Here is a 22,477-nt window from a genome sequence, read left to right on the forward strand (position 1 = left end):
CAAATTTACAGACTGAGAATATAGGCCAAAAAGAGTTGCGACTAGAATCCAGAACGGAATCTCCAGATACACTTGCTGCTTTTGTTCCCCCTGTTGCAGCAGCCATGCCTCCATCAAAGGAACCAGCAGCATCCACACCTAAAACTGACGGATCCAACGAGGAAGTCCAAACGAAACGTATCGCGGTCACAAAAGAAGTTGTGATTGAGAAAACAATCGAGGTTCCTGTGAGCCCAAAGACTGCGCAGCCTATTAATATTATTGCCGGCAAAGGATATTCTAAGCAGGGAGAATTGATATCAGTCGAATGCATGAAACGAGATATCGAGCATGGCGAACATATAACTGACGAAGAGACCGGCCGGCTGGTCTATCAGTCATTTCCAATATGTAGAGAGACCGGAAAGCCACTGTCGTTCCGGTATAACGTCGACCACGATAAGCCTTTCCAGTGCACATTTTTTGTGCCGGACGAGACTTATCACCTTCTACAGCTCTATATTCACCAAGATGCTCCTTTGAGCTGTCAAGTCCCTGCACGGTCACAAAGCGAGGGAATATACGCGCCATTGATATTCTCCATGCAGGGAAGACTTGAAAATTCGCATCTTGATATTGCAACGAAATTTAACGCGATTTTCGAATACGCTGAAACTGCTCACGGAGGTGTTAATATCACCTCTGCAGTCGCGTATCCCGTCCACCCAGAAAATACTTCTCGGATAATAATTGGCGATGAGGTCACATTCGAATTCACATCTCGTTGGTTTGATGTTACTCGTTCGCCAAAGCATAGCGATCGACGGGTCGCCTCGTTTTCAACATTTTTCTACTGTTTGTGTTCTGCCGGCGTCGCGTTTTTGATTGCCGCGTTCTACTTCCTTGCTATTGTTTTCCCTAAACGTGTGCGGTCGCGATCAGCCTTGAAACATTCCTTATCGGTTAGCGGAGCGCCGGATTTCAGCATCTTCATGGGTAATGGAGCATTTTCTGGCTCGAAGCGTGATTAGTTGTGTTACGGGATATTGTGTAGCTTTGAATAGCCTCCTGTGTATGATATTATATTGTCCAATGCATGATTTACTTATTTGTCAGTAATTAATATCATTAACCAAGGAATATAGTACATCAAAGCGTGTCAACCATTTCGCTGTAAAGCTTGAGAAACTTTCAAAAAACATTGTGCGGTTGCACTTCGCTTAAATGTCAACGATTCGGTCAAATAGTCGGGCAGCAGCGAGATCAGCAGCTCGTCGCGCTTTTCGTCTAACATAGGTATCAAAGTGATTTCCGAATCTTCGTCATATCGACAAGTGCGTGAATCTTCAATGTCGGGTACGACAAGTTTATAGTGAAACCCACCGTTACGGCCAGTTTGCAGACAGTCAAAAACAACGTTGCTGCCTTCCTTTCGTATATCTCGTATTAATAGACCAGTCAAATCTGAGACCATGTCGTCCTTGAGCTGATCAAGTGCTGTTGAACTTTGAGTCGTGGTTGTGGTCGACGTTGAAAGAAACTTGGATTTGAGCATTTTATTTTCCTGACTCAGTTTTTCTACCTCCAAATCAAGTCTCTGCACTTCATCTGCTGCTGCCAAGGCCTCTTCTAATCTCTCTTCTAGACGACTAATTTTTTGACTTTGATCGCTATTTGACTTTTTCAAAGTTGCAATCAGCTCTTCAGCAGCTGAGAATCGTCGTTCAGAGGATTCCTTATAAAGCTCTAAAATATGTTCCGCATCGGTCTGCTTCAGAGTAATTAATCTAGCTAGTCTGGTCCTGAGAGCGGTATATTGCAACTTGAGATGATTATAGTCTTGCGAGACTTCCTCGTCTTCTTCTGTAATGACACCTAAATCATTAACCCCATAGAAATCTTCTGAAATCGATCTTTTATCCGAAATCTTATTCGATATTTTATTTTTATCTTTCTGAGTTGACCGGTTTGCTTTGATTGAAGAAGATAGCACCCGGCTTTGAGCGACTGTTGGAGTCATTGCAGAACGCACGATCGGCGTAATTTTCTTTCGTAAAATAGAAGCTGACAAAGTTAATACAGAATGCGAATGTCTGCAAGAGTATAACACTACCTTGTATGTTCTCCTTTCCTGCGGCCTTTGAGGATTTAGGAGATGCCCTAATTTCGTCTCCAGCCTCCAGCCTCCTGATCGGTGTCGGACCAAGTTTTGGTTTCTTCACCGCAGAAGATCCTTGCTCTCTTGTACGGTCAGGCCTTTTTTTGGTCTTTGAGCTTTGAAAATCGTGCAGAACATAGCTTTCTTCATCACTAGATGGATCCGAGTCCGTTATTAGTGTAGATATTGTGGATAACGAATCCTTAACCGTGGTTGGCCGACCCTTTTTGACCTGTGATTCTGTCACCTGATCCGCTAACTTTTTTCGAGGCATGAAGTTCTGTAATATTTTTCAGTCCCCAATTCAAGCTGATGGTTAACAAAGGTAATGTTGAAATACTAACGCGTTTGTTGTTTAGTTTACGGCGCGAGTTCCTTTGTTTACGTCCTCTAGCTCCGCTGTCGTTGGGACAACGAACCGTTAGGGTTAGGCTTTCAAATTATCAGTAGTAAGTAGTATCGTGACTTAGAAAGGTCTTAGTTAACAAGAATATTTTAGCTTTGAACTACACTTTTGGAATTAGAAATTGTTAATTCGATGGAGCTCTAAATTTCTCTGGCCGAAATTAACTGAATTTCATTTCTTCATTTAGTGGAAGCCAGAAAGCCCTACCAAACACTGAGGGTGAGAAGGATGTCGAGCTCGAAAGGTTGTATCGATATCCAGAAATCCGTGGTCTTGCAAAACTAATGAGCAATCTAAATAGGCAAAACAGCATTTGGAAAAGTCAAAATTAGTAAATCTTTGAACAAGAAAACCGGAAGCGTGGATGAGAAGTCGTCGACTGCTTCCTCTCCTGCTCCAACTCAATGGCCCGATTCGTTAAAGAACTTTGTCGGACGATGCTTTACTTTAATAGATCCCTCGCAGCGAGGAGTTTTAGAAAAGAATTTGAAAGATCTGATCACTGAGGCTATGCAATCTGACTCCTTATGGTCCACCGATTGGGATAATCATCCGCTGCCAATAAATATACCAGGTCAGGACAAGGAGTTTGAAAAGTCACGTACAATAAAAAATAGCGATATGAAGAATAATGCAGAATCGGACAGTCAGGAAATTGATATGACTAACAGGCAGGATATATCCAATTCTACTCGGTCGAAAAGAATAGGCCGATGGGACCAATTACCAAAGGAGCTGGAAGAAAATAAATCTATCGAACCAATTGTCTTGCCGAAAAAGAAGAAAACAAAGTAAGGGTTTGATTTTGACTTGATTATCATTTCACTAATCATGAAAGACAAAATTCTTCCGATGAAAGACTCACCCAGGATGTTGAAAGGAAAGCGAAACGCGCACAGAGGTTTGAACGACAATCAGTGACGCCCAACAGAAATTCTTACTCTCCACCGTCAGAATTATTGTATATCCAAGTGAGTTTCATAAAGCCAAATGATTTGATGGCTCAATTCCGTAATCGAAACTGCTAATATTGATGCCTCCAGGATGCGGAGCCAGAAGAATTTGTTGGTCGATCTCAAACGCTGGAAAAGAGATATCTCCGGTTAACGTCTGCGCCTGATCCTGAGACTGTAAGACCTCTATACATACTTCATCAAACACTAGAATTATTGAAGCATAAATGGAGCCAAGAACAAAATTATGCATACATTTGTGATCAATTTAAATCTATGCGGCAGGATTTGACCGTGCAACATATTCGGAACGAGTTTACTGTAAATGTGTACGAAATACATGCTAGAATAGCTCTTGAACGAAGTGATTTGGGGGAATACAATCAATGCCAGACTCAACTGCGAGCGCTCTATAGCATGGGCATTCCCGGTCATCCTGTGGAATTTTTGGCGTACAGAATATTATATTTACTTCACACTAGAAATAGAAGTGATTTGAATGATGTACTAATTGAACTAACCGACTCAGAGAAGGCTGACCCTGCGGTAACTCATGCTCTAGCAGTCCAGCAGGCGCTGATGGAACGAGATTACCACACATTTATGAAATTATATTTAACTGCACCCAATATGGGAGGATATGTGATGGATTCTTTCATTGGCCGAGAACGATTAATGGCTTTGGAAATCATTTGTAAAGCGTGAGTTTAGTTGTGAACGCAACCATAGAAGCATATTACGAATTCAGTCTTACAAAAACAGGTTTCGACCTTCGATAGGTCTGAATTATGTCATAACAGAATTGGTGTTTGAAACCGAAGAAGCAGCCATCGAGTTTCTAGTGCGAAACAAGCTTCTACAGTATTACGACGAGCAGACACGACGATTAAATACCAAAGATGCATATCCAACTGTGCAGTTCGTGCGGATGAGTGCGTATAAGAAAATTGACATCAAAGGACAGATTTAGCGTGACCGAAGGCAGAGAATTACTAAGTTTAGTAAATTTTACACATTACTGGACGACGGCAAATGGACGGCCGCAGAGCGACAGCTGATAGCGACAAAAGTAGAATCAATGATGCTGTCTAATGCCTGAATGACAGCAATCAGACTGTGCAGTCGACATGACATCGACAGGAAACCTGATGAGCCGACGTAATTCCAACAATGACTTGCAGGATTTACCTCGTTAAATCAGGGTTTGAGATACAGACGTACTTTAATAGAGTATTAATTGCAGTAAATTGACACTTAATGACCCTAATTCTATCCAACTGTAATCAGAACAGGGCGTTCCAGCGCCTAATGGCCGGCCTAAACCAGGCTGGAAAGGGGGTGGTTTTGGCGGGCTCTAACCTCTGTCAAGGAGGGTAAATCGTCAGTGGACGACCAAGAAAAGATAGCAAATTGCATTGGTTTTTTGAATGGTTGAAGTTTCTACACAGACTTTGCACTACAATCTGACTGATTTGATTTGATTTTAAACAAGTATTCATATTTTGCATCCAAAATTGCCTTTGTCAGTCTTTTTTGTCCACTTCGGCCCCATTTTGACGCAGTTCGGTGCACGAATTTTGCTCCAACGTTTGAGAAGTCTTCACCACTAAATATTTCCAGTCGGACTTTTTTTAATTTTTCCATTTTTCTTTATTATCCGGCTGAATTAATCGATCAACGGTTCGTGAGTCGGTTCGAATTGTCTAGCATCCGACATAGTTAATGATCAAGGTGTGTTTTGTCATCGGTGCTGATGCTTGCTCCGCCTGTGGGGTTTCATGATCGGGACTCGTCTCCTTCGGTGCCGCAATGTCTCCACAAAGGCAGTGAACAAAGGAACGCCAGCGAGTCCTGGAAAATGTCCAAGATCAGCATTAATTGGAAAGTTTTTTTTTTCGCTAACCTGTTTTTCTTAGGGTTTGCGACGGTCTCTCAAGGGCGAGAGAGTTGCATCGTCGTCAACTACGTCTTCGCGGCAATCTCTCTCGTCTTCCAAACCATTAGTTATTGCGCCCCCCAAAAAGGTGAGATTTTTTCTAGTTGTATTCGTGTTTCAGAGTGGAGGTTCTAATGTCTTAGGTTATCCGTGCTTTGTATGATTACCAAGCGGTTGCGCCTGGTGAGCTTTCGTTTTATAAGGGTGACTTTTTCCACGTAATAAGTGATGTCGATAATGATTGGTATGAAGCTTCAAATCCGGCTGCAGATGTACAAGGAATCGTTCCCTCGTCTTATTTCGAAGTTTTAGGTCGAAACGGACGCGAAAGTGTGGATGGAAGCAGTGGTGGAACCCGTAGTGGGAAGACAACTTCGGGAGTTTCAGAGGTATCACTGCCAGTTATGTCGTCTGGTGAGCGGCGATCGTCCGATCTCGTGTCTTCTTCGTCTTCTACTTCCTCTGGTAGGCGTCCATATCAACCTCTTTATGGAGTTGTTTTATACAAGTTTGACGCCGAACGGCCAGACGAGCTTCAAGCGGCAGAAGGCGACGCGGTTATCGTGGTTGCTCAATCAAATCATGAATGGTTTGTTGCAAAGCCTATCGGAAGACTTGGTGGACCCGGGTTAATACCGATATCTTTTGTAGAACTGCGTGATATGGCTACAAACCGGCGGATCGAGAACGTGCAGGAAGCGATTTCGCGAGCTGGCGTTCCTAAAGTTGAAGAATGGAAGAAGCGAATGGCTGAATACAAAGCGAGTACAATTCCATTGGGAAAATTTGAAGATGACTTGACCGTGCCCTATAGTCAGTTTCAGCAGATGAATATTGGAGGGCCATCATCCTCTTCGACATATACAGGCGAAATATCTTCGACTCATCAGCGACAGCCCAGCCAGACCTATCAGCCATCGACCTACAATCAAATCTATTCAGATTCATCCGTCAATGAGATCGGTGGATATGGTGAGTCTCGAACACCTGCCGTTATTGAGCAGCAGCAATCACAGCAGCAACAGCAAATGCAACAGCCACAACAACAAATACAGCAGCAGTCAATTCTCAATTCTCAACAGCAACAACAACTGCAGCAGCCACTTTTACAACAACAACAACAACAACAACAACAATCGCAGTTGTCATTGCAATCACAACAATTACTGCAAACGACATCATCTTCAGCTTATGAGTCGAATGTTGTTGCCGCTAGAGTCGATCGGTTTAATTTTGATAGCGGCAGATACTGGTACTTATTAATTGCTGCAATGGAAGATGGAACTGTTCGCAGTCTCTGCCGATATTACCAGGATTTTTACGATTTTCAAATCAAATTGCTAGATCAGTTCCAAGATGAAGCGGGACGGACAGGACGGCCGCGGATATTACCGTTTATTCCTGGTCCAGTGACTTACGTAAATGATTCGATTTCTAGTCAAAGACGAGTGAATTTAGATGAGTATGTTCGGAAGCTGATTGCATTGCCTGCATATATTTCACAGAGCGCTCTTGTGAAAGGTTTGTTCGCTCTTCGAGAAGGTGACGTGGAGTCGACGCAGCCCGAGACCCGGTTGCCGTGGCAAGATCAACAAACAGATGGAGGTGAGAATGTTTCGGGTGATGGCTCTACTGTGGAGGGAAATACTAGCGGAGTCTCTATATCTGCTCTACGACCGGGATCAGCAGAACGATCACCCGGACTGGTGACAGGGGTGGTTGCGACTGCTGATTATCGGTCCAGGGGAGCGTCGTTGTCATCAGCTAGTAGTTCAAGCGGAGCTAGAACTCAAGAAGGACACAGTGCTTCAAGTAGTCGCGATGGAGCGGAGGTTGACTGGAGACCGGAGCCGGGTGCTCCCGTCGAAGGAGGCGGAGCGATGACTACGCCTACCATGTCTACGACTAAGCAAATGTCGAAGTCATGGGCCGGATTTTTAAAGATTAAAGTATTTTATCAAGAGGATTTGATTGCGATGCGAGTACCCTCAGACATTACGTACGACCAGCTTGAAAACAAGCTGCAAGAACGTCTGGGCTCGTCGAACCTCTTGTTTTATTACCAGGATGAGAATAGCGGACGGCACTGTGAACTGACAAATGACGAGGAGTTCGCCAATGCAGTCGGAAATGGTACGAAGTTGGTACTTTATGCGCAGTAATTTCAATATGATGTTACTATTGGAACAAGGTGACGTGGATTATATATGCATGTATGTATATGATAGATGACGCAACGAAGTGTATGATATGATGCGTAATGAGAGTCATATGAAGAAGCAGTGCGATTTATTGAAGAACCTGCAGTTATGTATTGGATTGATTGTAATTTGATATTGTTGAATTTCTTAGTTGGAGTATGAGAGTGACTTTGAGCAATGTATATTTTGTAAACGTAGTAAAGAAATTGGATTTGGATATGTATCACTAAGCGAGGAATTATTTACATAAAAACTTCCGCACGTGCAATGGCAGTGCTGGGGCGGTGCAGGAGAGTGGCTGTGATGTAATATCCGGCGCAGCGCCGTTCACTCTCGCAAGGCCTTACTTACTGTGCTTTAGCGGACGACGGACGGAGCGCGGTAATTGCTTTGAACTCTCGACAACATCGAGAGCACAAAACAGCACGTTAATAATAAGAAGAAGCTGATTTGCGAAAACTGTTCACGGTGATACAGTATAATTACGTAATTACACAGTTCTTGATCGCAGGGTCGTTGTCGAAGAGTATTGTCGAGATTGTTCCTGTCATCTCGCTGGTTTATCGTGGTGATTCGGTGCAAGTGAGATCTGTTTTGCCGGCAGAATTTGAAAGTTTCTAGCGTTTAATCGGGCTATTGTTTTATAGTATCAGCCATGTCGTGGAAAGGAATCCAGAAATCGGTGGTCAGGGTATGTCTTCGCAATCATTTTTAATATTTTTGTCGTGATGCGGGTTTGCTGCGTACTGGAATCTTGTCCGAAGTCTTCCTTCCTATGCGAACTTAGTTGCTCTCTCACTGCTGTGGGTAGCACTAAATGAGAGACCACTTGGGACACAGACAAATCTATTGTGCATTTTTCTAGATTCTGCAGTTAGTGCTCGTTTTGTTCTAGATCTGCATGTACTCGTATTAGTTCCGGATCCATGTCGCTAACACTCAGCCAGGCCCCTCAGAATCTCAAGCAGAAAATGAACATTGTAAGTCAAATATGGCCGAGTTTGGGACTAAGTTTAATTTGATCAGGGCGAGATCACTAAAGATGCCGTGTTCATTGATGCCGAAAGAAGATTCAAAGAACTTGAGATTGAAACAAAGAAGCTCCACGACGAGTCATCGAAATATTATGATGCTATCAACTGTACGTCTCGCTCTCATATATAACGCACTATTTTCTGCTAACTTATCAAGCCATGTTGACACATCAGATTGAATTTTCACAAGCTATTGAAGAAATTTATAACCCTATATCTGGCCGTGCCTCGGATCCCAATGCCACCATTCCTGAGGGTAATCCAGAAGGTATCGCTGCCTGCGAGCAGTACCGAGCGATCGTCCAGGATTTGCAGGAAACTCTCAAGCCAGAATTGGAAATGTTGGACTCACGTATTGTGAAGCCCGCTGATGAGATGCTCGAGATCATCAAACATATCCGGAAACTCATTGTCAAGCGATCTCATAAACAGCTCGATCTCGACCGTCATCATTCCTCTCTGAAAAAGCTTCAAGATAAGAAAGATCGTACTCTAAAAGACGAAAAGCAAATGTATAAATATGAAAACGACTACGAAGTTGCCCAGCAGGAGTACAACTATTTCAATGACATGCTCAAACAGGATCTTCCGCGTCTATTTCAACTCGAGACTGAGTTCATCCGGCCCTTATTCCAGTCGTTCTATTATATGCAGCTGAATATTTTCTACACCCTCTACGAGCGCATGAATTCAAACGACATCAAGTATTTTAATATGAGCTCGCAGGAAGATATTGAGACCGCATTCACGGCTAAGCGAGGCAATATTCAAGAAATTGCAGAAGCAATTCCGCTGACAAAGTTTTCGATCAATCGTTCTAAGAAAAAACTTTCAGATCCTCGTTTTCGTCGTGGAGCCCCTGGAGCTCCTGGAGCTCCTGGAGCAGCTGGAGTATCGCCAACGCCTGGTTTAAGTCCAGTAGGATCCATTTACAGTGATCCTAACGCTCCCCCGCCATATGCACAGCCGGGATACGCGGAATATCAGCAAGGCGGAGAATATGCTCAACAGGCGGCTATGAACGGATACGCTTCGCCGACAACTACTCAGTATTCTGCCACGTATCCTGCTCCCACTGCTTACGGTCAGCCTGCTGCCACGGCACCTTACAGCACTACAGCATCTCCCGTATCAGCTACGGGAGCACCGCCTTCTTATCAGCAGCCGGCCGGTTTGCAGTATGCAGGTTATCCACCGGAGAAGCAAACTGCCCCAGTCGTAACTGCACCGACTCCCGGAAGTGCGCCTGCTTCCGGAGTAGAGTATTGCACTGCATTGTACGCCTATGCTGCACAGGCAGACGGCGATCTGACGTTCAATGCAGGTGATAGGATTGAAATTGTTCAGCGAACGGCCGATCCTAATGTAAGTTTTTTACACTGCACTGAACTGGAGTTACGTATTGACATGTATAGGGATGGTGGACAGGAAAATTGAACGGATATCAAGGAGTGTTTCCAGGCAATTACGTTCAATTAGGGTGAAGAGTGAGATGTACGTTAGACTGATTTCTAGTTGTGACTTGGCAGAGTTGAGGCATTCGTTGATTTACTGATTTACTGATTTATTGATTTATTGATTTATTGATGTTTGATATTGCATATGTATTGTAACTCTTTTTATTAATTAAGTTCATTTCTTTTGTTATAATTTATCTATTTTACGTTATCATATATTATCGTTACGTGGGTTAGGCTAGTAGGTAGTCCACTTGGGACCACTGCTAGTTCATAGGAATCTGCTCTGCTCAACCAAGTAATTCTAGCTATTCTTTCCGATAAGGTTCTATTTTGTTTGAACTTTTACTAGTAATTGTCGGTGGGTGGAAGTCTGAGAATGTCACGAGCAGTTCCGCAACAGACGCTGGAATGGCTTCATCGGGTTCTAGTTCAGGTGAGAAATACGAAGAAATCAAAGGATTCAGCAATTGATAGAGATACTGACGGCATAAGGAATACCACGACGTTAATAGAACATTCACAGAAACTGTTAAAGTTTTACAAACTTATCCGTCGTTACATCCGCGGACGAGTGTTCACAGTAAGTATTAAATTGATCTCAGAGGAGTTCAGACGTATGAACGAATTGCAGAATCAAAATTGACCTTTTAGCTTTTGAGGACGGAAGATCTCAGTTGCTGCTCAATTTACACGGAACTTTACCCGCTTCATTTCGGTCGACGGTATATCATATTCCAGTGTCGATCTGGATACCCCATGAGTTCCCACTACAAGCGCCATTTGGCTTTGTGACGCCAACGGCAAACATGAATATCCGGCCAGGCAACCATGTCGATACGAATGGGAAGATTTACCATCCATATCTGTCGTACTGGAATCCGCAGTCGAGTAGTCTTGTTGAAGTAACTGGGATATTAATCGATGTGTTTTCAAAGGAACCGCCTGTGTACGGGAAGCCTGTGCAGGCACAAGCTCCTTCAAATCCTCCACTACTTCCGTTGCAGTCTTTAATGCCTTCTCAGCCATCTGTACATCCATTACAGCCAGAGGCGGCACGAGAAGTAGCCCAGACAAACTCTGCATATTCTTCCAGGATTTCCCGAGAGATATCTTCTAAACAGGGACCAGCATCTCCTATACAGCCAGTTCTGTCACCGCCTCTGCTATCGACTGCACCGTTTCCACAATCTACATCCCAACTTCAGGTGGCTCTGTCTACATCTGTCGGTGAATTATCGAACCTTCTTGACGAATCTACGGCTGAGGAACTGACTCCTGCGACCGGACCTCCGCTGCCGATGCATCCTGAACATATAAACTTGCTTAACGAAGTTGGTGTGGCCTTGCAACGCAAAGCCACTGCCTCTCAGCCTGATCTGCAGAAACAAAGCGAACAGCTGAAAAGCACGCTTGAAATGCTATCACAAACGGAAGCTAATTTGGCGAGAGAGAAATCGGAGCTCGAGCGGATCACTGACGCTTCGAATCGAAACAAAAAATTTTTAATTGACAGATTGTCACGCGCTGAAAAAGTGATTTCAGAGGCGCATAAACAAAGCCAGGTAAATGTCGACGAATTAATCACCGCAGAGGCTGCAGTGTTTAATCAAGTGTACGAATTGGCAGCAGATGATTTGGCTATAAACGATACTATATATGTTCTCGGCAAGGCGCTGGACCGTGAACGAATCTCTTTGGATATATTTTTAAAACATACTCGAACGCTTGCGCGGGAGCAATTCTTAAAACGGGCTTTGGTGAAGAAAATTGCTGCTTCGACCGGCTTGCAATAGTAATTCACCTTGGTATGGTGCAGAAGGTACAAGAAGAAGACACAGACAGCTTCTAGACGCATCTTACAATTATATCACAAATCACTGTGAATTCGTACAAGGCAAAGATATCGCACTATTGTTTAAATATTTTACTATGAGATAAGTCAATATATATTGGTACAGTATAAAAATAGAACTTCCGTAGAAAGTAACTTCTTCCAAATCCGGCAACTCGCCGCAGATTCAAGACCGTGCTACACATGCTATTGCTGCTTAGAATTTTCAAATTTCTTGTGCTTTATTGTAATCCAAATATCACGGATCACTTTTGAAACAGATATTTTACTATTTGCCGGTTTCTGCGTCACAGCTTCATATTATTCAAGGTATATTTAATAGAGTGGTATTGTCTTTAGGTCTTGAATAGCCCTTGACGTCATAATAACGAGACCAGGCTGCGGACAAGAACTATTATATCTTAGAGAATATAGAACAGAACCGTATCGAAACCATATTAAATTCAGAATGAGATCACTATTGTTACTGAGTGTTCTGGTCGCTGTCTTGGCTCTAGTCCAACAAGTTCGCGGAAGCAAATCTGAAACTGACAGTCAAGGTCTTTTTGTTTCTGGATCTTCCGACGTAAATGGTTATCAGGATCAGATGGAGCATGAAGAGAGTGAACATCGCATGCAAGACTCCTTGGTCGATCCCCAAGTGGGATTTGTTCGTCATGAACTCGATAAAGGTCAAATCGTTCCGAACTGCCATGGATCAGCTCAGTGGCGATCTTCGCCGTCGCCGTCGTCGCATACCGACAGTTCCCCGAGACTGACTGCTCTGAAAGACTGGTTTGCGGGCCTGCTATGGACGAAAGAACATCACCATCATCGAAATCATGCACCGGTAATGGACGGTCTGCGTGCGCATTTGAATATTGGGGAAGACTCGGACAAGAAAATTATGGAAAATCTTTCACGTCAACAGCTTCGGCAGCCTCGAATCCGCAGAGCTGTAAACGGAACCTCGTCCGCGACCTCAAGTGACTCCTCTACAATAACTACCACTTTTGCCAGCTCAGACTTAACTGCGGTTTCGACCTCTGTCTTTCTTTCTACCGTCCAGTCTAACGGCAAGCCAATCTCAACTATAACAAGCACGACAGTCATCTACAATTACATCGCGCCGTCGTCTTCGTCCTCCTCCCAGTCTCTGCAGACTACCGCTGCTTCGAATCAAGCTGCAGGCTCGAATGCTGGGGTCGCTGGTGCTGCCCTTGCTGCTGGATTTGGTCTTTGGTTTTTTATTTAGCTTTTTGTTCTATTTAAGCTTCAACTTAATTTAATAATGAATTTAAATTTCTAATTATTATTCAAATTACTACTCCCGTCATATCAGATTATCAGCCATCAGATAGGGGAACCGCATATCCGGCCAATTCCCTATTTGGGTTATCTCCGGCAGAAGTTAGCATTGTGATTTCGAAAATCCTTTCTTTTTGGCCAGTAAACTTCTTTAAAAATAATTTCAGTCCTAGAGTATCGCAATATTATACTATTATAACTAGCTTCGCTTATAAATCTGGATATTTATGGTAGATTGACCATTGATTCTGACATTCCGGCATATACCTAAAATACTTACACAATTGTGCCTTAATCGAACTAGTTCGTTAATCCCAACGGATATAGTTCTGCTTACCATAGACCAATAAATCTGATATTCTTAATTCAAGTCGTCAACACACAATTGTTCAAGGACTAACTGCTATAAACTCAGATTCCACTCGGATTCAAGTAAATAGCAATCAAAATGAAGGCTCAGTTTACAAGAGCGTGTCTGACACGAACTTCGCGTCTATCATTGCGACGTACATACGCCAACAAGTCCGCAGTCTTACGTGCGGTTGCCACCGAGCCAGCAACATCGGCATCATTGACCACGCCGATCGTGACTGCTCCGTCGGCAGACGTATCTGATTTACTCAAGTCTGCAGACTTCTCTGACGCTGTTGAGTCGGACCGCCGACCGATTTATCTCGATATGCAGGCGACGACACCAATGGACCCGCGAGTTCTGGACGTCATGTTACAGTTCTACACTGGACTCTACGGTAATCCGCACTCGCGCACACACGCATACGGTTGGGAAACTGATACTGCTGTCGAAAAAGCCCGTGAACATGTGGCTAGTTTGATTGGTGCAGATCCTAAGGAAATTATCTTTACGTCGGGGGCCACAGAATGTAACAACATGAGTGTGAAAGGTGTTGCCCGGTTTTACAAAGCGAAGAAGCGACACATCATCACGACGCAGACAGAACACAAGTGCGTGCTAGACTCATGCCGTCATTTACAAGATGAAGGTTTCGAAGTCACCTATCTGCCTGTCAAAGCCAACGGTCTTGTTGATCTCCAGCAACTCGAAGCTGAAATTCGTCCCGATACTTCTCTTGTCTCTGTGATGACTGTCAACAATGAGATTGGTGTCATCCAACCGATTGAGGAGATCGGGAAAATCTGCAGAAAGCATAAAGTTTTTTTTCACACCGATGCCGCTCAGGCTGTTGGCAAGATTCCTGTCGACGTCAACAAATGGAATGTCGATCTGATGTCGATCTCTGGTCATAAAATCTACGGACCAAAAGGTATTGGAGCCTGTTATGTTCGTCGTCGCCCACGCGTTCGTTTGGATCCAATTATTTCTGGGGGTGGTCAGGAACGAGGTTTGCGTTCCGGGACTCTTGCAGCTCCGCTTATTGCTGGATTCGGCGAAGCTTGTCGACTTGCGAAACAAGAGATGGCCTATGACTCTGAACATATCTCAAGGCTATCTAAGAGATTAACTGAGGGCTTACTATCAATGGAGCACACGATTCGCAACGGCGATCCAGACCATCATTATCCTGGCTGCGTGAACATTTCGTTTGCGTACGTGGAAGGTGAATCATTACTCATGGCATTGAAAGACATTGCACTTTCATCCGGTTCCGCCTGTACTTCGTCCTCTCTTGAACCTTCGTATGTACTTCGAGCGCTAGGAGCAGACGATGCATTGGCACATTCAAGTATCCGGTTTGGGATTGGCCGGTTTACAACAGAGGCCGAGATTGATTATGTATTGGAAGCTGTTCGAGCGCGTGTTACTTTTCTGCGCGAGCTTTCACCGCTATGGGAAATGGTTCAGGAAGGTATTGACTTGGACTCAATTGAGTGGTCCCAGCATTAGTTTCTCTTTCTTTTTCCGCAATAGCTGCACTCTCCACTGCATATAATTATTTGGGATATTTAAATATATTTAGTCTTCACGTTTAAGCCCTGTATCTAACATAGTTTGGGTGTCATGAGGAACTGACTTTCCTCTTGTCACCCATTTTTCCCACGCACTGTCCAATAATGGATATAACCAGCCAGTGCAAACTACAACGCCGCCCAAGACATTGATAAGTCGGACAAGAAACTGAATGAATGGTGTCCGACGCTCCGTTATCGTCATACCCAAGGGCTCAATTGTGTACTTAAAGAAAATACCTGGCGGATGCGTAGGATTGACTCGAGGAGTAGGCTGTTCGGTGACGGCATATTGGTTTGTGTGGACTACTTTCCGACCGCCGTAGCCTACATATGTTGTTGGAACGATTGACAGATAATACTGATACCGAAACATATCTAAAAAATCAGTAATTTGTAATTGCGAATCTCGAGATCCATAGAACTCACGTTGATCTAACAACGCAGCAACGCCATCAAGAGGATTCTCCAACTTCGGATAAAACTCTCCAAACGAAAACTCATCAATAACATGAGAGAAATTCAGCGCCTCCTGTGCGAAATACGAACCCGATTCACGGTCTGGATAGGCATAGTTTTTAGCTGTGATGTGGAAATCGCCTTCGACTTTGTTTACGTTAAGTGAGCCATAGATCCTGCAAGCTTCTGAAAGTGGGTGATGGAACTTCTTAGTTTTCGAAAATTTCTTTGCAACTTTCGCACGGCGAAAAACTGTCTCGAGATTGTCATCCAATTCTGAATCTGCACGGCTTTCTAATGTAAGCTCATGTGTGTTTCTCAGATCAAACTCCGTTGGTTCCATCTCAATCAGCTCACTCGCCAGAACCCTGTCTCCTGCAACGTCTTGCACATTCACATGCAACGTCACGCAAGGCATTGCTACCGTAATATCAAAATTCATTTGCATATCCCAGCCAACATGATCTTCGACTTTGAACTGATGGTCTTCAAGACCAGTCAAGTAACTGCCGAGTTCGGACCAGATTAAATACAGACAGAATACAGTCAGTAATATTGTCGTCGCACCTCCTTGCGACGAACGTCGACTATAAGTCGTCGATACCTTAGCTACCACTGTTCAGTTTAAATTCTTGATAACAATTGCAAAATACTTACGAAAGGCATCGAAAGTCCGCACTCTTTGCGTCAAATTATCGGAAAACATTGCTGGCAGGTAAATTTGAACAAAGTTGTGTAGTCGATGACTTGTTCTTATGTCCCACTGTACGCGTACTACTACTATTGGAATGGGCATCTCCAAATTAATACAAATACAATATCAAATGAAATGATATATTAATTCAAATGCTCCAAATCTGCTCAATACGATACAATCATCAACGCCATTAAATCCTTCAATACATCAAAATGCAAATTCCACGCCTACAAATACAAAAACCATCTCCATATGATCAATTTAAACCATCCATTCGTAAATCATCCAATTCTTCCACATCCACGATCCCATTTTCTGAAATGGTCGGCGATAATGGCGAGATTGGTGAGACTGGGGTCGAAGTCCATCGAGTGTTTGCATCACCTGCGTTTGCTGGCAAATTCCCATTCGAGGTTAAGAATGAGGTCGCGGTGTAGAATTCGCCCGCGCCGATCCTAGACGATCGCGAATACGGCGACGAAGGCCGTGAGTTGTAAATTGTGTTCATTCGCTGCTGCTGGAGCCAGCTAACGTTATAAGAACTTCCTTGGACACTATTAATGTTCGTTGGCGACACTGCTGAATTTGGAAACGGAAACTCCTCGTCTGCAAGCTGCATGGGCGTTACTGGCCCAGACGGTGACCCTACCGGTCCCAGATAGGGCGAGTCCGTCTCTAGTGCTGGTGTCAGTCCTGAACTGAGACTTGTATTTCCAGTATTTCCGGCCGCTGCTGCGACGGCAGCTGCAGCATAAAATCGGTGTCGTGGAAGACCTGGATTTGCCAGTCGAGGTGGCGATGGCATCGAAACGTTCAAGATCGGTTTTCGCGACTTCATCGACTGCCGCGGATATGGAGTAGTCGTGGAGCTCGAAGCAGCAAGTAGGGGCGAGTGCTCAGGACTTGTACTCGCTTGACACTGTCCGGTTGCGGGTGCCAACGAAACTGCCGCCGAAAGAGACAAGTAAGATGGTGAACTGCTTATGCTTGACGGTGACGTCGCTAGCAAGAGTGGCGATGGGGCCTCTCGTAGTCCCACCGAAGACTGCCAATTACCAGAAAATGACGGCGATGTAGTCGTAGATGTCGCAGTCGTGCGTGCAAGAACTAGAGGCGAACATCGCGGAGATGGCGTCGATATTGGAGACATCTTTGACGGATCTCGGTGAAGGAAGAGGTTTTCCGCCGATCACACTAAGCTGACTATTACAGGTTTCCGATGTTCACAATAACTTCTAATCTAACTATTAAACTAGGCGATTTTTACCAAAAAAAAAAAAGACCACAGAATATTAAAAATCAAAATACGAAAATTATGTTTGCAAAACTCAGTCATGTGACATCATGTGACTTTCATCACATGGCATCGGGACCATTGGGATATAGTCACGATCTTATTAGATTCAAATTTAAATATTTGGAGTAAACTGAGACTACTATAAGCGATTATAATGAAACACAGGTTCTATATACAGATATGAACTACGCTCCGCGGTCATTCCGCGAATTTGCGGCTTTGAAAGATATGCTTTACGGCTCTGAAGAAACTGTCGAAGCCTCCGCGCAACAGTCGTCAGGATTTCCGAATCTGACCGATAAACTAATGGAACGCCTGTTTTCCGCTGCTCTGCCGACAATGACGGAAGCTTCGACAGTTTCAGATCGCACTCTAGCAGAGCGACTTCAAGATCAGAAGAACCGACCACCATTTTCTGTGCCTGTTATGGCTAGGAATTTTACACGGTTAAATTCTCGAGTGGGTGTAATTTTCAATTTTCAATATCGAATGTTTCGCATCTTTACATGGAGAAAGACAACTCATACACTTTCTTTTTTGGCAGTTTATTCGTTTGTCTGTCTACATCCGTTTTTATTGGTCGTACTTCCATTTGCTTTCATTCTGTTTGGAGTTATGGTCCCAGCTTATGTTCAGCGACACCCTCCTCCACCTTCTCCTCTCCCTGCATTTCCTGTACCATCTACTGGACCACCAATAGCGGATGCTGCGGAACTCAAACCTGTCCCTGAACTCTCTTGGGATTTTTTTATGAATATGCGTGACCTTCAAAATATGATGGATGATATTGTCAAGTTGTACGATGCTGTCGTCGGGTTACTTTCGCGACCCACAAACTTCAAGGACGAACAATATTCGTCTGGGGTTTTTTTGACGCTGCTAGTTTTGTCTACAGTACTTTTTTTCCTAGCTCCTTATATTCCCTGGCGAGTCATTTTTTTAGTTGTAGGTTGGCTCGTTGTCAGTACGGGCCATCCTCTTGTACGTCGGGCTCTCATCAAATCGCATGAGACTTACCTGTCGCCAAAGGAAAGGAAGTTGGCTGGTATATTTAGCCAATTTGTTGACCGCGAAATCGTCGTTGACGAGCCTCCAGAGATCCGCCATGTCGAGATATACGAACTTCAGCGGCAACACAACATTGACGTTGATGAATGGGACGATTGGTTGTTTTGTTCCTCGCCCTATGAGCCAATGTCGGGAGTCCGCCTTGCCCAGCAGCGACCTCAGGGAGTCCGATTCTTGGATGAAACATTACCACCAGATGGTTGGCGATATGTTAATGATTCAATTTGGAAGCTCGATTTGCGACCTGAAGAATGGGTGGCACAGCAGAGCATTGTTTCTGTACAAGTTGATTCAGGGTCAAAATGGGTCTACGATATGACCAGTGACCAGCGACGAGGAGAATGGCGGCGACGACGCTGGACTCGAGCATGTGAACGGCAATCAGTAACTGAAGTTGTCTAATAGTATTATCGTATCCCTCCTCATATTATATCATAAATAAACTTTTATCCTATTTATCTTAAATACACTATATCCAGTACCAATCCCTTAAACGCACATCTAGACTGGGCTTTGAAGACTATACCTGGCTACATGATGAAGTGGTTCATTACCGAAGCAGCTTTGATAAGGCTTCAAATACTTTGCTAAATTCAGTCGACTTGCGTTCATCGCAGAAATGGTGGCAGCATGTGGACCGTCAGTATTGGACTCTTTGGCATCCCATCTTCATTCGGGCGGCCACGAATATAATAATGTGAAGTCGAACTTACCCAGCTCGACGAACTCCAGCAGCTCGAAGTCATACAAGAATCCCTCAACATTTCGAGAACTGACTGCCTTGGATGCGCAACTTCCCGACGATGAGTACTCGGCTGACTTTTCACCCGAAGCCTTTACGAAACGACTAGTTTACCGCGCTGGCGGAGGTATTACCACTGAGAAGCCAAAATTCCCAGCGACTAGTGTTGAAGACCCATATCTCTATTCAGATTCACCCTTGTTACCCCCAACACCCTGTGTACCAGCTATGCCACTAGATACAAACAAGGGATATCCTCTACCAACAAACGCGTTTACGGACGCCGACTGGATTGCCGAATACAGTCGAGGCAACCTTGACTCTGCCGTGCTCATTCCTCCTGAGATCTCAAGTCTACCTACCGCTCCGAGATATCCTCAGCCGACACCGCTACGATCTATGATGACCGACTCGGGGAAATCTATTACTGCAGAAGTTGCTGAAAGGGAAGCTACAGAGCGCGCTCGCGGAGTTCCAAACAGTAATGCACCTTTGCACTGGACTCCCTCCGTGACCAATTCTCTTGTCCAGACAGACATTGACGGCGACGACTCGATGTATTGGTATAAATCAACGACTAGATTTGCCTCTCGCAGCGATCAAATCGATTACGAACGCTTACGGAAGCGAATCAGAGAGTATACCTTGAAAGCCTCCAGTTTCTCTTCTGCATCTTCGTCCTGCGGACGGATGTACGCCACGAATGAGTTCAATGATATGGAGGGACTAGGTCCGGCTGCTGACGTTACGGAAACCGTAAGACAGACCACTGTTCGAAGACTGAAAGCCCTTTTAGCTCATCTCACGGGCATCGGAAGCGCAGATACTGCTGCTGCTGAAATATCCTCTGAGGATCAGGATATAAGCGATGGCATTGCAGAGGTCAACGGAGAAGACATAGATATCGCTAAGCTGCGAAGAGCAATAGAAGAGTTGAGTATTCCTCGCTCATAAGTTTGTGTCTCGTTCTCGTATGGGAAGTTTTTGTCGTTATATATTACCTTGCATAACAATGATCTTAAGTGATATGCCTTTCCACAAGTCCTGTACTAATATGTGATCGTATCACTCGCTGCTGATCTTCATGGATATGACAGTAACCAATCAACCATTAATTTATAAATCTTTATTGTTTCTTCTGACCTATGGTGTAGTAAAGCTACATTGCATACTAAAAATCTATTGATCTTCCGTCCAGTTCGTCAATAATTATGTTACTCGTCTACCTCTCGTTTGAACCGCCCGCCTCAGGGTATGTGCATGAAAGCAGTAGATCAAACTATCAGTGCCTCGCGATCATAAAGATGGCTGTGTTATCGCAAAGTTGCGTTGTTTCCGTAAAGGAAACAGCGGCATATATACAATTAATCAAATATCAGCAACGCTTTTTCAGACATGAACATGAACATAGCAATTAGATATCTGAAGAACAAATATTGCAGAGAAAATTAGATGATTTCGGATCATAGTGATTCAATGAGACATTTTTAAATGGCTCCACGCCTGTTGGGCATTTGATTTGCGATTCTATTTAATCTAAGAGATTTTGTATGCTTGCTGTATTGTGCTGGTTTGATCTACTTGATGACAAAACTAAATTGATGAATTCGCACGCATTCCAAATTACATCTAACGGTTCGTTCTTACAGAAGCAGAGTTGAAGCGATTGATGCACAAATCTAGAGTTTACTAATGCACGTTTCCATACTTGCTCAAGTTATAACTAGATCTCGCCTTGTAGAATTGCTAATTTGTTCAATTCATTTTCATAAAGTCCACTGATAATTTGTCAATTTAGCAATTATTTACATTTAACGAAGTTCGCTGCCCTCAGTGATATAAATCTCTTAATATATCTCCTACTAAGTACGACACTGACAAACTGGTTCAACAGGTAAAAACAGGTAAATCATTCCACAAAAGACGATTAACTAAGTACGAAATAATATTGACAACAATTATTCGGTAATAGTTTAGTGGCTAGAATTTCCGCCTGTCACGCGGGGGACCGGGGTTCAATTCCCCGTTACCGAGCTTTTTTTGTTTGTTTCATTTTGATCAGCCAAAATCCATTGACTTGTTAAGCTTTCATTACGAAATTGTTTGAATATTTAGTCAGGATACGTATTCCGAAGCCCTGAAAAAGATGAGAGCATCTATGGTGTTGGAAAAGAATTTACCTGGAGAATATGAATTTTGGAAGAGAACCTGAGGTAGTACAAGGCCAATTTATTACGCAAGTGCGGTTTGAATCCTACAAACTGATATATTCAATAATCGCGCACTCTAATACAGCATATGGAAGGAAAGAATACGAATTATGAAAGGTTCAAGAATGAGATCGGTGGACTTACCACAACAGTGAGAGGATATACAGCGTGGCAAACAATTAACTCATAGACAAACCGAAGCTCTAAAAGATGATTTCAGAGTGGGAACATACTGATATCCCAGATACATAACTAGCGCCGGAGGAGCCTAGCCGCCGGAGGAATTTTTCTGAAGTCCTCTTGGTGGAAAGATTGAGAATATATGAATCTAGGAAGTAGAATTGATATGAGTAAAAGACGACTACAACGTAGTACACTTCGGAGCTAAGCCAGCCGCCGGAGAAGTTCTTTGTACATGAGAATCCATCTGATCTTCGGGAAGTCGAGGCTAAAGCAATAAATAGGGATCTGAATACTTATACCTAGAAGATTTCGGAGGAGGAAACTTCTACAGATTATTTTTCGTTGACAAAGTTTGGTAAGATTGGTTAGATGCAAAAAGATATTTGATGACGTCGATAGAAGGACACAAAGGTAGTTTAGGTTATTGCTCCGGAGGAGTTAGCCCTCCGGAGAATTTTGTAACATATTGCTTGAACAATTCAGTAAAAATTCTCTCAAGTAAATATTCAATTTAATAATAATTGGAGATACTTTGGCAAACCATTCGCAATCTAAAAGAATCTAACTAGAACTAACATCTTTCTCCTGCCCGATATACAAATGTCATTCAGCTCAATAATTGAAGAGTC

General features: G+C 43.7%; 12 protein-coding genes and 1 non-coding gene across 13 annotated transcripts; 10 read left to right on the forward strand and 3 right to left on the reverse strand.

The window, feature by feature from the left end:
* Positions 1-104: 104 nt before the first annotated feature.
* Positions 105-1,010, forward strand: V1516DRAFT_624357 (uncharacterized protein; the record flags this gene model as incomplete). The annotated part of the gene is made up of 1 exon (XM_066919658.1): positions 105-1,010. The coding sequence occupies one exon, from the start codon at positions 105-107 to the stop codon at positions 1,008-1,010; it is 906 nt and encodes a 301-aa protein (XP_066777196.1).
* A 32-nt stretch (positions 1,011-1,042) lies between these two features.
* Positions 1,043-2,475, reverse strand: V1516DRAFT_674594 (chromosome segregation protein Csm1/Pcs1-domain-containing protein). Its single transcript, XM_066922117.1, has 2 exons — positions 2,093-2,475; positions 1,043-2,043 (listed from the first exon to the last, which is right to left on the reverse strand). Exons 1-2 carry the CDS (start codon positions 2,409-2,411, stop codon positions 1,139-1,141), a joined length of 1,224 nt encoding a protein of 407 aa, XP_066777197.1. The 5' UTR covers positions 2,412-2,475; the 3' UTR covers positions 1,043-1,138.
* A 161-nt stretch (positions 2,476-2,636) lies between these two features.
* Positions 2,637-4,760, forward strand: V1516DRAFT_707284 (SAC3/GANP/Nin1/mts3/eIF-3 p25 family-domain-containing protein). The gene is made up of 5 exons (XM_066924172.1): positions 2,637-2,787; positions 2,845-3,334; positions 3,382-3,514; positions 3,587-4,197; positions 4,259-4,760. Exons 1-5 carry the CDS (start codon positions 2,772-2,774, stop codon positions 4,464-4,466), a joined length of 1,458 nt encoding a protein of 485 aa, XP_066777198.1. The 5' UTR covers positions 2,637-2,771; the 3' UTR covers positions 4,467-4,760.
* A 78-nt stretch (positions 4,761-4,838) lies between these two features.
* On the forward strand, positions 4,839-7,863 carry V1516DRAFT_674600 (uncharacterized protein). The gene is made up of 3 exons (XM_066922118.1): positions 4,839-5,227; positions 5,413-5,520; positions 5,576-7,863. Exons 1-3 carry the CDS (start codon positions 5,219-5,221, stop codon positions 7,592-7,594), a joined length of 2,136 nt encoding a protein of 711 aa, XP_066777199.1. The 5' UTR covers positions 4,839-5,218; the 3' UTR covers positions 7,595-7,863.
* A 132-nt stretch (positions 7,864-7,995) lies between these two features.
* On the forward strand, positions 7,996-10,433 carry V1516DRAFT_674605 (uncharacterized protein). Its single transcript, XM_066922119.1, has 5 exons — positions 7,996-8,324; positions 8,581-8,613; positions 8,660-8,774; positions 8,825-10,032; positions 10,083-10,433. Exons 1-5 carry the CDS (start codon positions 8,289-8,291, stop codon positions 10,149-10,151), a joined length of 1,461 nt encoding a protein of 486 aa, XP_066777200.1. The 5' UTR covers positions 7,996-8,288; the 3' UTR covers positions 10,152-10,433.
* Positions 10,423-12,083, forward strand: V1516DRAFT_674607 (UEV domain-containing protein). Its single transcript, XM_066922120.1, has 3 exons — positions 10,423-10,560; positions 10,620-10,707; positions 10,779-12,083. Exons 1-3 carry the CDS (start codon positions 10,504-10,506, stop codon positions 11,918-11,920), a joined length of 1,287 nt encoding a protein of 428 aa, XP_066777201.1. The 5' UTR covers positions 10,423-10,503; the 3' UTR covers positions 11,921-12,083.
* Positions 12,084-12,149: 66 nt separating this feature from the next.
* On the forward strand, positions 12,150-13,445 carry V1516DRAFT_674610 (uncharacterized protein). Its single transcript, XM_066922121.1, has one exon. It carries the CDS (start codon positions 12,428-12,430, stop codon positions 13,211-13,213), a length of 786 nt encoding a protein of 261 aa, XP_066777202.1. The 5' UTR covers positions 12,150-12,427; the 3' UTR covers positions 13,214-13,445.
* Positions 13,446-13,641: 196 nt separating this feature from the next.
* Positions 13,642-15,210, forward strand: V1516DRAFT_674613 (pyridoxal phosphate-dependent transferase). The gene has a single exon (XM_066922122.1). The coding sequence runs from the start codon at positions 13,715-13,717 to the stop codon at positions 15,128-15,130; it is 1,416 nt and encodes a 471-aa protein (XP_066777203.1). The 5' UTR covers positions 13,642-13,714; the 3' UTR covers positions 15,131-15,210.
* V1516DRAFT_674617 (endoplasmic reticulum vesicle transporter-domain-containing protein) lies at positions 15,180-16,498 on the reverse strand. Its single transcript, XM_066922123.1, has 3 exons — positions 16,309-16,498; positions 15,622-16,260; positions 15,180-15,570 (listed from the first exon to the last, which is right to left on the reverse strand). The coding sequence occupies exons 1-3, from the start codon at positions 16,445-16,447 to the stop codon at positions 15,200-15,202; spliced, it is 1,149 nt and encodes a 382-aa protein (XP_066777204.1). The 5' UTR covers positions 16,448-16,498; the 3' UTR covers positions 15,180-15,199.
* V1516DRAFT_319299 (uncharacterized protein) lies at positions 16,304-17,653 on the reverse strand. Its single transcript, XM_066918897.1, has one exon. The coding sequence runs from the start codon at positions 17,496-17,498 to the stop codon at positions 16,605-16,607; it is 894 nt and encodes a 297-aa protein (XP_066777205.1). The 5' UTR covers positions 17,499-17,653; the 3' UTR covers positions 16,304-16,604.
* A 121-nt stretch (positions 17,654-17,774) lies between these two features.
* V1516DRAFT_674619 (integral peroxisomal membrane peroxin-domain-containing protein) lies at positions 17,775-19,197 on the forward strand. Its single transcript, XM_066922124.1, has one exon. The coding sequence runs from the start codon at positions 17,826-17,828 to the stop codon at positions 19,113-19,115; it is 1,290 nt and encodes a 429-aa protein (XP_066777206.1). The 5' UTR covers positions 17,775-17,825; the 3' UTR covers positions 19,116-19,197.
* A 135-nt stretch (positions 19,198-19,332) lies between these two features.
* On the forward strand, positions 19,333-20,409 carry V1516DRAFT_624640 (uncharacterized protein; the record flags this gene model as incomplete). The annotated part of the gene is made up of 2 exons (XM_066919675.1): positions 19,333-19,807; positions 19,892-20,409. The coding sequence occupies 2 exons, from the start codon at positions 19,333-19,335 to the stop codon at positions 20,407-20,409; spliced, it is 993 nt and encodes a 330-aa protein (XP_066777207.1).
* Positions 20,410-21,417: 1,008 nt separating this feature from the next.
* Positions 21,418-21,489, forward strand: V1516DRAFT_t39. Its single transcript has one exon. It is a non-coding gene; the product is annotated as a tRNA-Asp (tRNA).
* Positions 21,490-22,477: the final 988 nt, after the last annotated feature.

This window comes from Lipomyces oligophaga (assembly GCF_038497815.1).
Source record: "Lipomyces oligophaga strain CBS 7107 unplaced genomic scaffold V1516scaffold_4, whole genome shotgun sequence".
In the NCBI taxonomy this organism is placed as follows: domain Eukaryota; kingdom Fungi; phylum Ascomycota; class Lipomycetes; order Lipomycetales; family Lipomycetaceae; genus Lipomyces; species [Lipomyces] oligophaga.

What these genes read in the sequence shown, in the direction of transcription:
- V1516DRAFT_674605 (XM_066922119.1), top strand. Translation starts at nt 8,289, where the DNA reads ATGTCGTGGAAAGGAATCCAGAAATCGGTGGTCAGG. An exon ending in TCCAGAAATCGGTGGTCAGG is followed by an intron (nt 8,325 to 8,580) that starts GTATGTCTTCGC and finishes ACACTCAGCCAG; the next exon opens with GCCCCTCAGAATCTCAAGCA. An exon ending in AGCGAACGGCCGATCCTAAT is followed by an intron (nt 10,033 to 10,082) that starts GTAAGTTTTTTA and finishes TGACATGTATAG; the next exon opens with GGATGGTGGACAGGAAAATT.
- V1516DRAFT_319299 (XM_066918897.1), bottom strand. Translation starts at nt 17,498, where the DNA reads ATGTCTCCAATATCGACGCCATCTCCGCGATGTTCGCCTCTAGTTCTT.
- V1516DRAFT_674610 (XM_066922121.1), top strand. Translation starts at nt 12,428, where the DNA reads ATGAGATCACTATTGTTACTGAGTGTTCTGGTCGCTGTCTTGGCTCTA.
- V1516DRAFT_674607 (XM_066922120.1), top strand. Translation starts at nt 10,504, where the DNA reads ATGTCACGAGCAGTTCCGCAACAGACGCTGGAATGGCTTCATCGGGTT. An exon ending in TTCATCGGGTTCTAGTTCAG is followed by an intron (nt 10,561 to 10,619) that starts GTGAGAAATACG and finishes TGACGGCATAAG; the next exon opens with GAATACCACGACGTTAATAG. An exon ending in TCCGCGGACGAGTGTTCACA is followed by an intron (nt 10,708 to 10,778) that starts GTAAGTATTAAA and finishes TTGACCTTTTAG; the next exon opens with CTTTTGAGGACGGAAGATCT.
- V1516DRAFT_674600 (XM_066922118.1), top strand. An exon ending in TTATTGCGCCCCCCAAAAAG is followed by an intron (nt 5,521 to 5,575) that starts GTGAGATTTTTT and finishes CTAATGTCTTAG; the next exon opens with GTTATCCGTGCTTTGTATGA.
- V1516DRAFT_674619 (XM_066922124.1), top strand. Translation starts at nt 17,826, where the DNA reads ATGAACTACGCTCCGCGGTCATTCCGCGAATTTGCGGCTTTGAAAGAT.
- V1516DRAFT_674594 (XM_066922117.1), bottom strand. Translation starts at nt 2,411, where the DNA reads ATGCCTCGAAAAAAGTTAGCGGATCAGGTGACAGAATCACAGGTCAAA. An exon ending in AGGAAAGGAGAACATACAAG is followed by an intron (nt 2,044 to 2,092) that starts GTAGTGTTATAC and finishes TAACTTTGTCAG; the next exon opens with CTTCTATTTTACGAAAGAAA.
- V1516DRAFT_707284 (XM_066924172.1), top strand. An exon ending in CCGAAAAAGAAGAAAACAAA is followed by an intron (nt 3,335 to 3,381) that starts GTAAGGGTTTGA and finishes TAATCATGAAAG; the next exon opens with ACAAAATTCTTCCGATGAAA. An exon ending in TTGGAAATCATTTGTAAAGC is followed by an intron (nt 4,198 to 4,258) that starts GTGAGTTTAGTT and finishes TTACAAAAACAG; the next exon opens with GTTTCGACCTTCGATAGGTC.
- V1516DRAFT_674617 (XM_066922123.1), bottom strand. Translation starts at nt 16,447, where the DNA reads ATGCCCATTCCAATAGTAGTAGTACGCGTACAGTGGGACATAAGAACA. An exon ending in GCGGACTTTCGATGCCTTTC is followed by an intron (nt 16,261 to 16,308) that starts GTAAGTATTTTG and finishes GAACAGTGGTAG; the next exon opens with CTAAGGTATCGACGACTTAT. An exon ending in TGCTGCGTTGTTAGATCAAC is followed by an intron (nt 15,571 to 15,621) that starts GTGAGTTCTATG and finishes CTGATTTTTTAG; the next exon opens with ATATGTTTCGGTATCAGTAT.
- V1516DRAFT_674613 (XM_066922122.1), top strand. Translation starts at nt 13,715, where the DNA reads ATGAAGGCTCAGTTTACAAGAGCGTGTCTGACACGAACTTCGCGTCTA.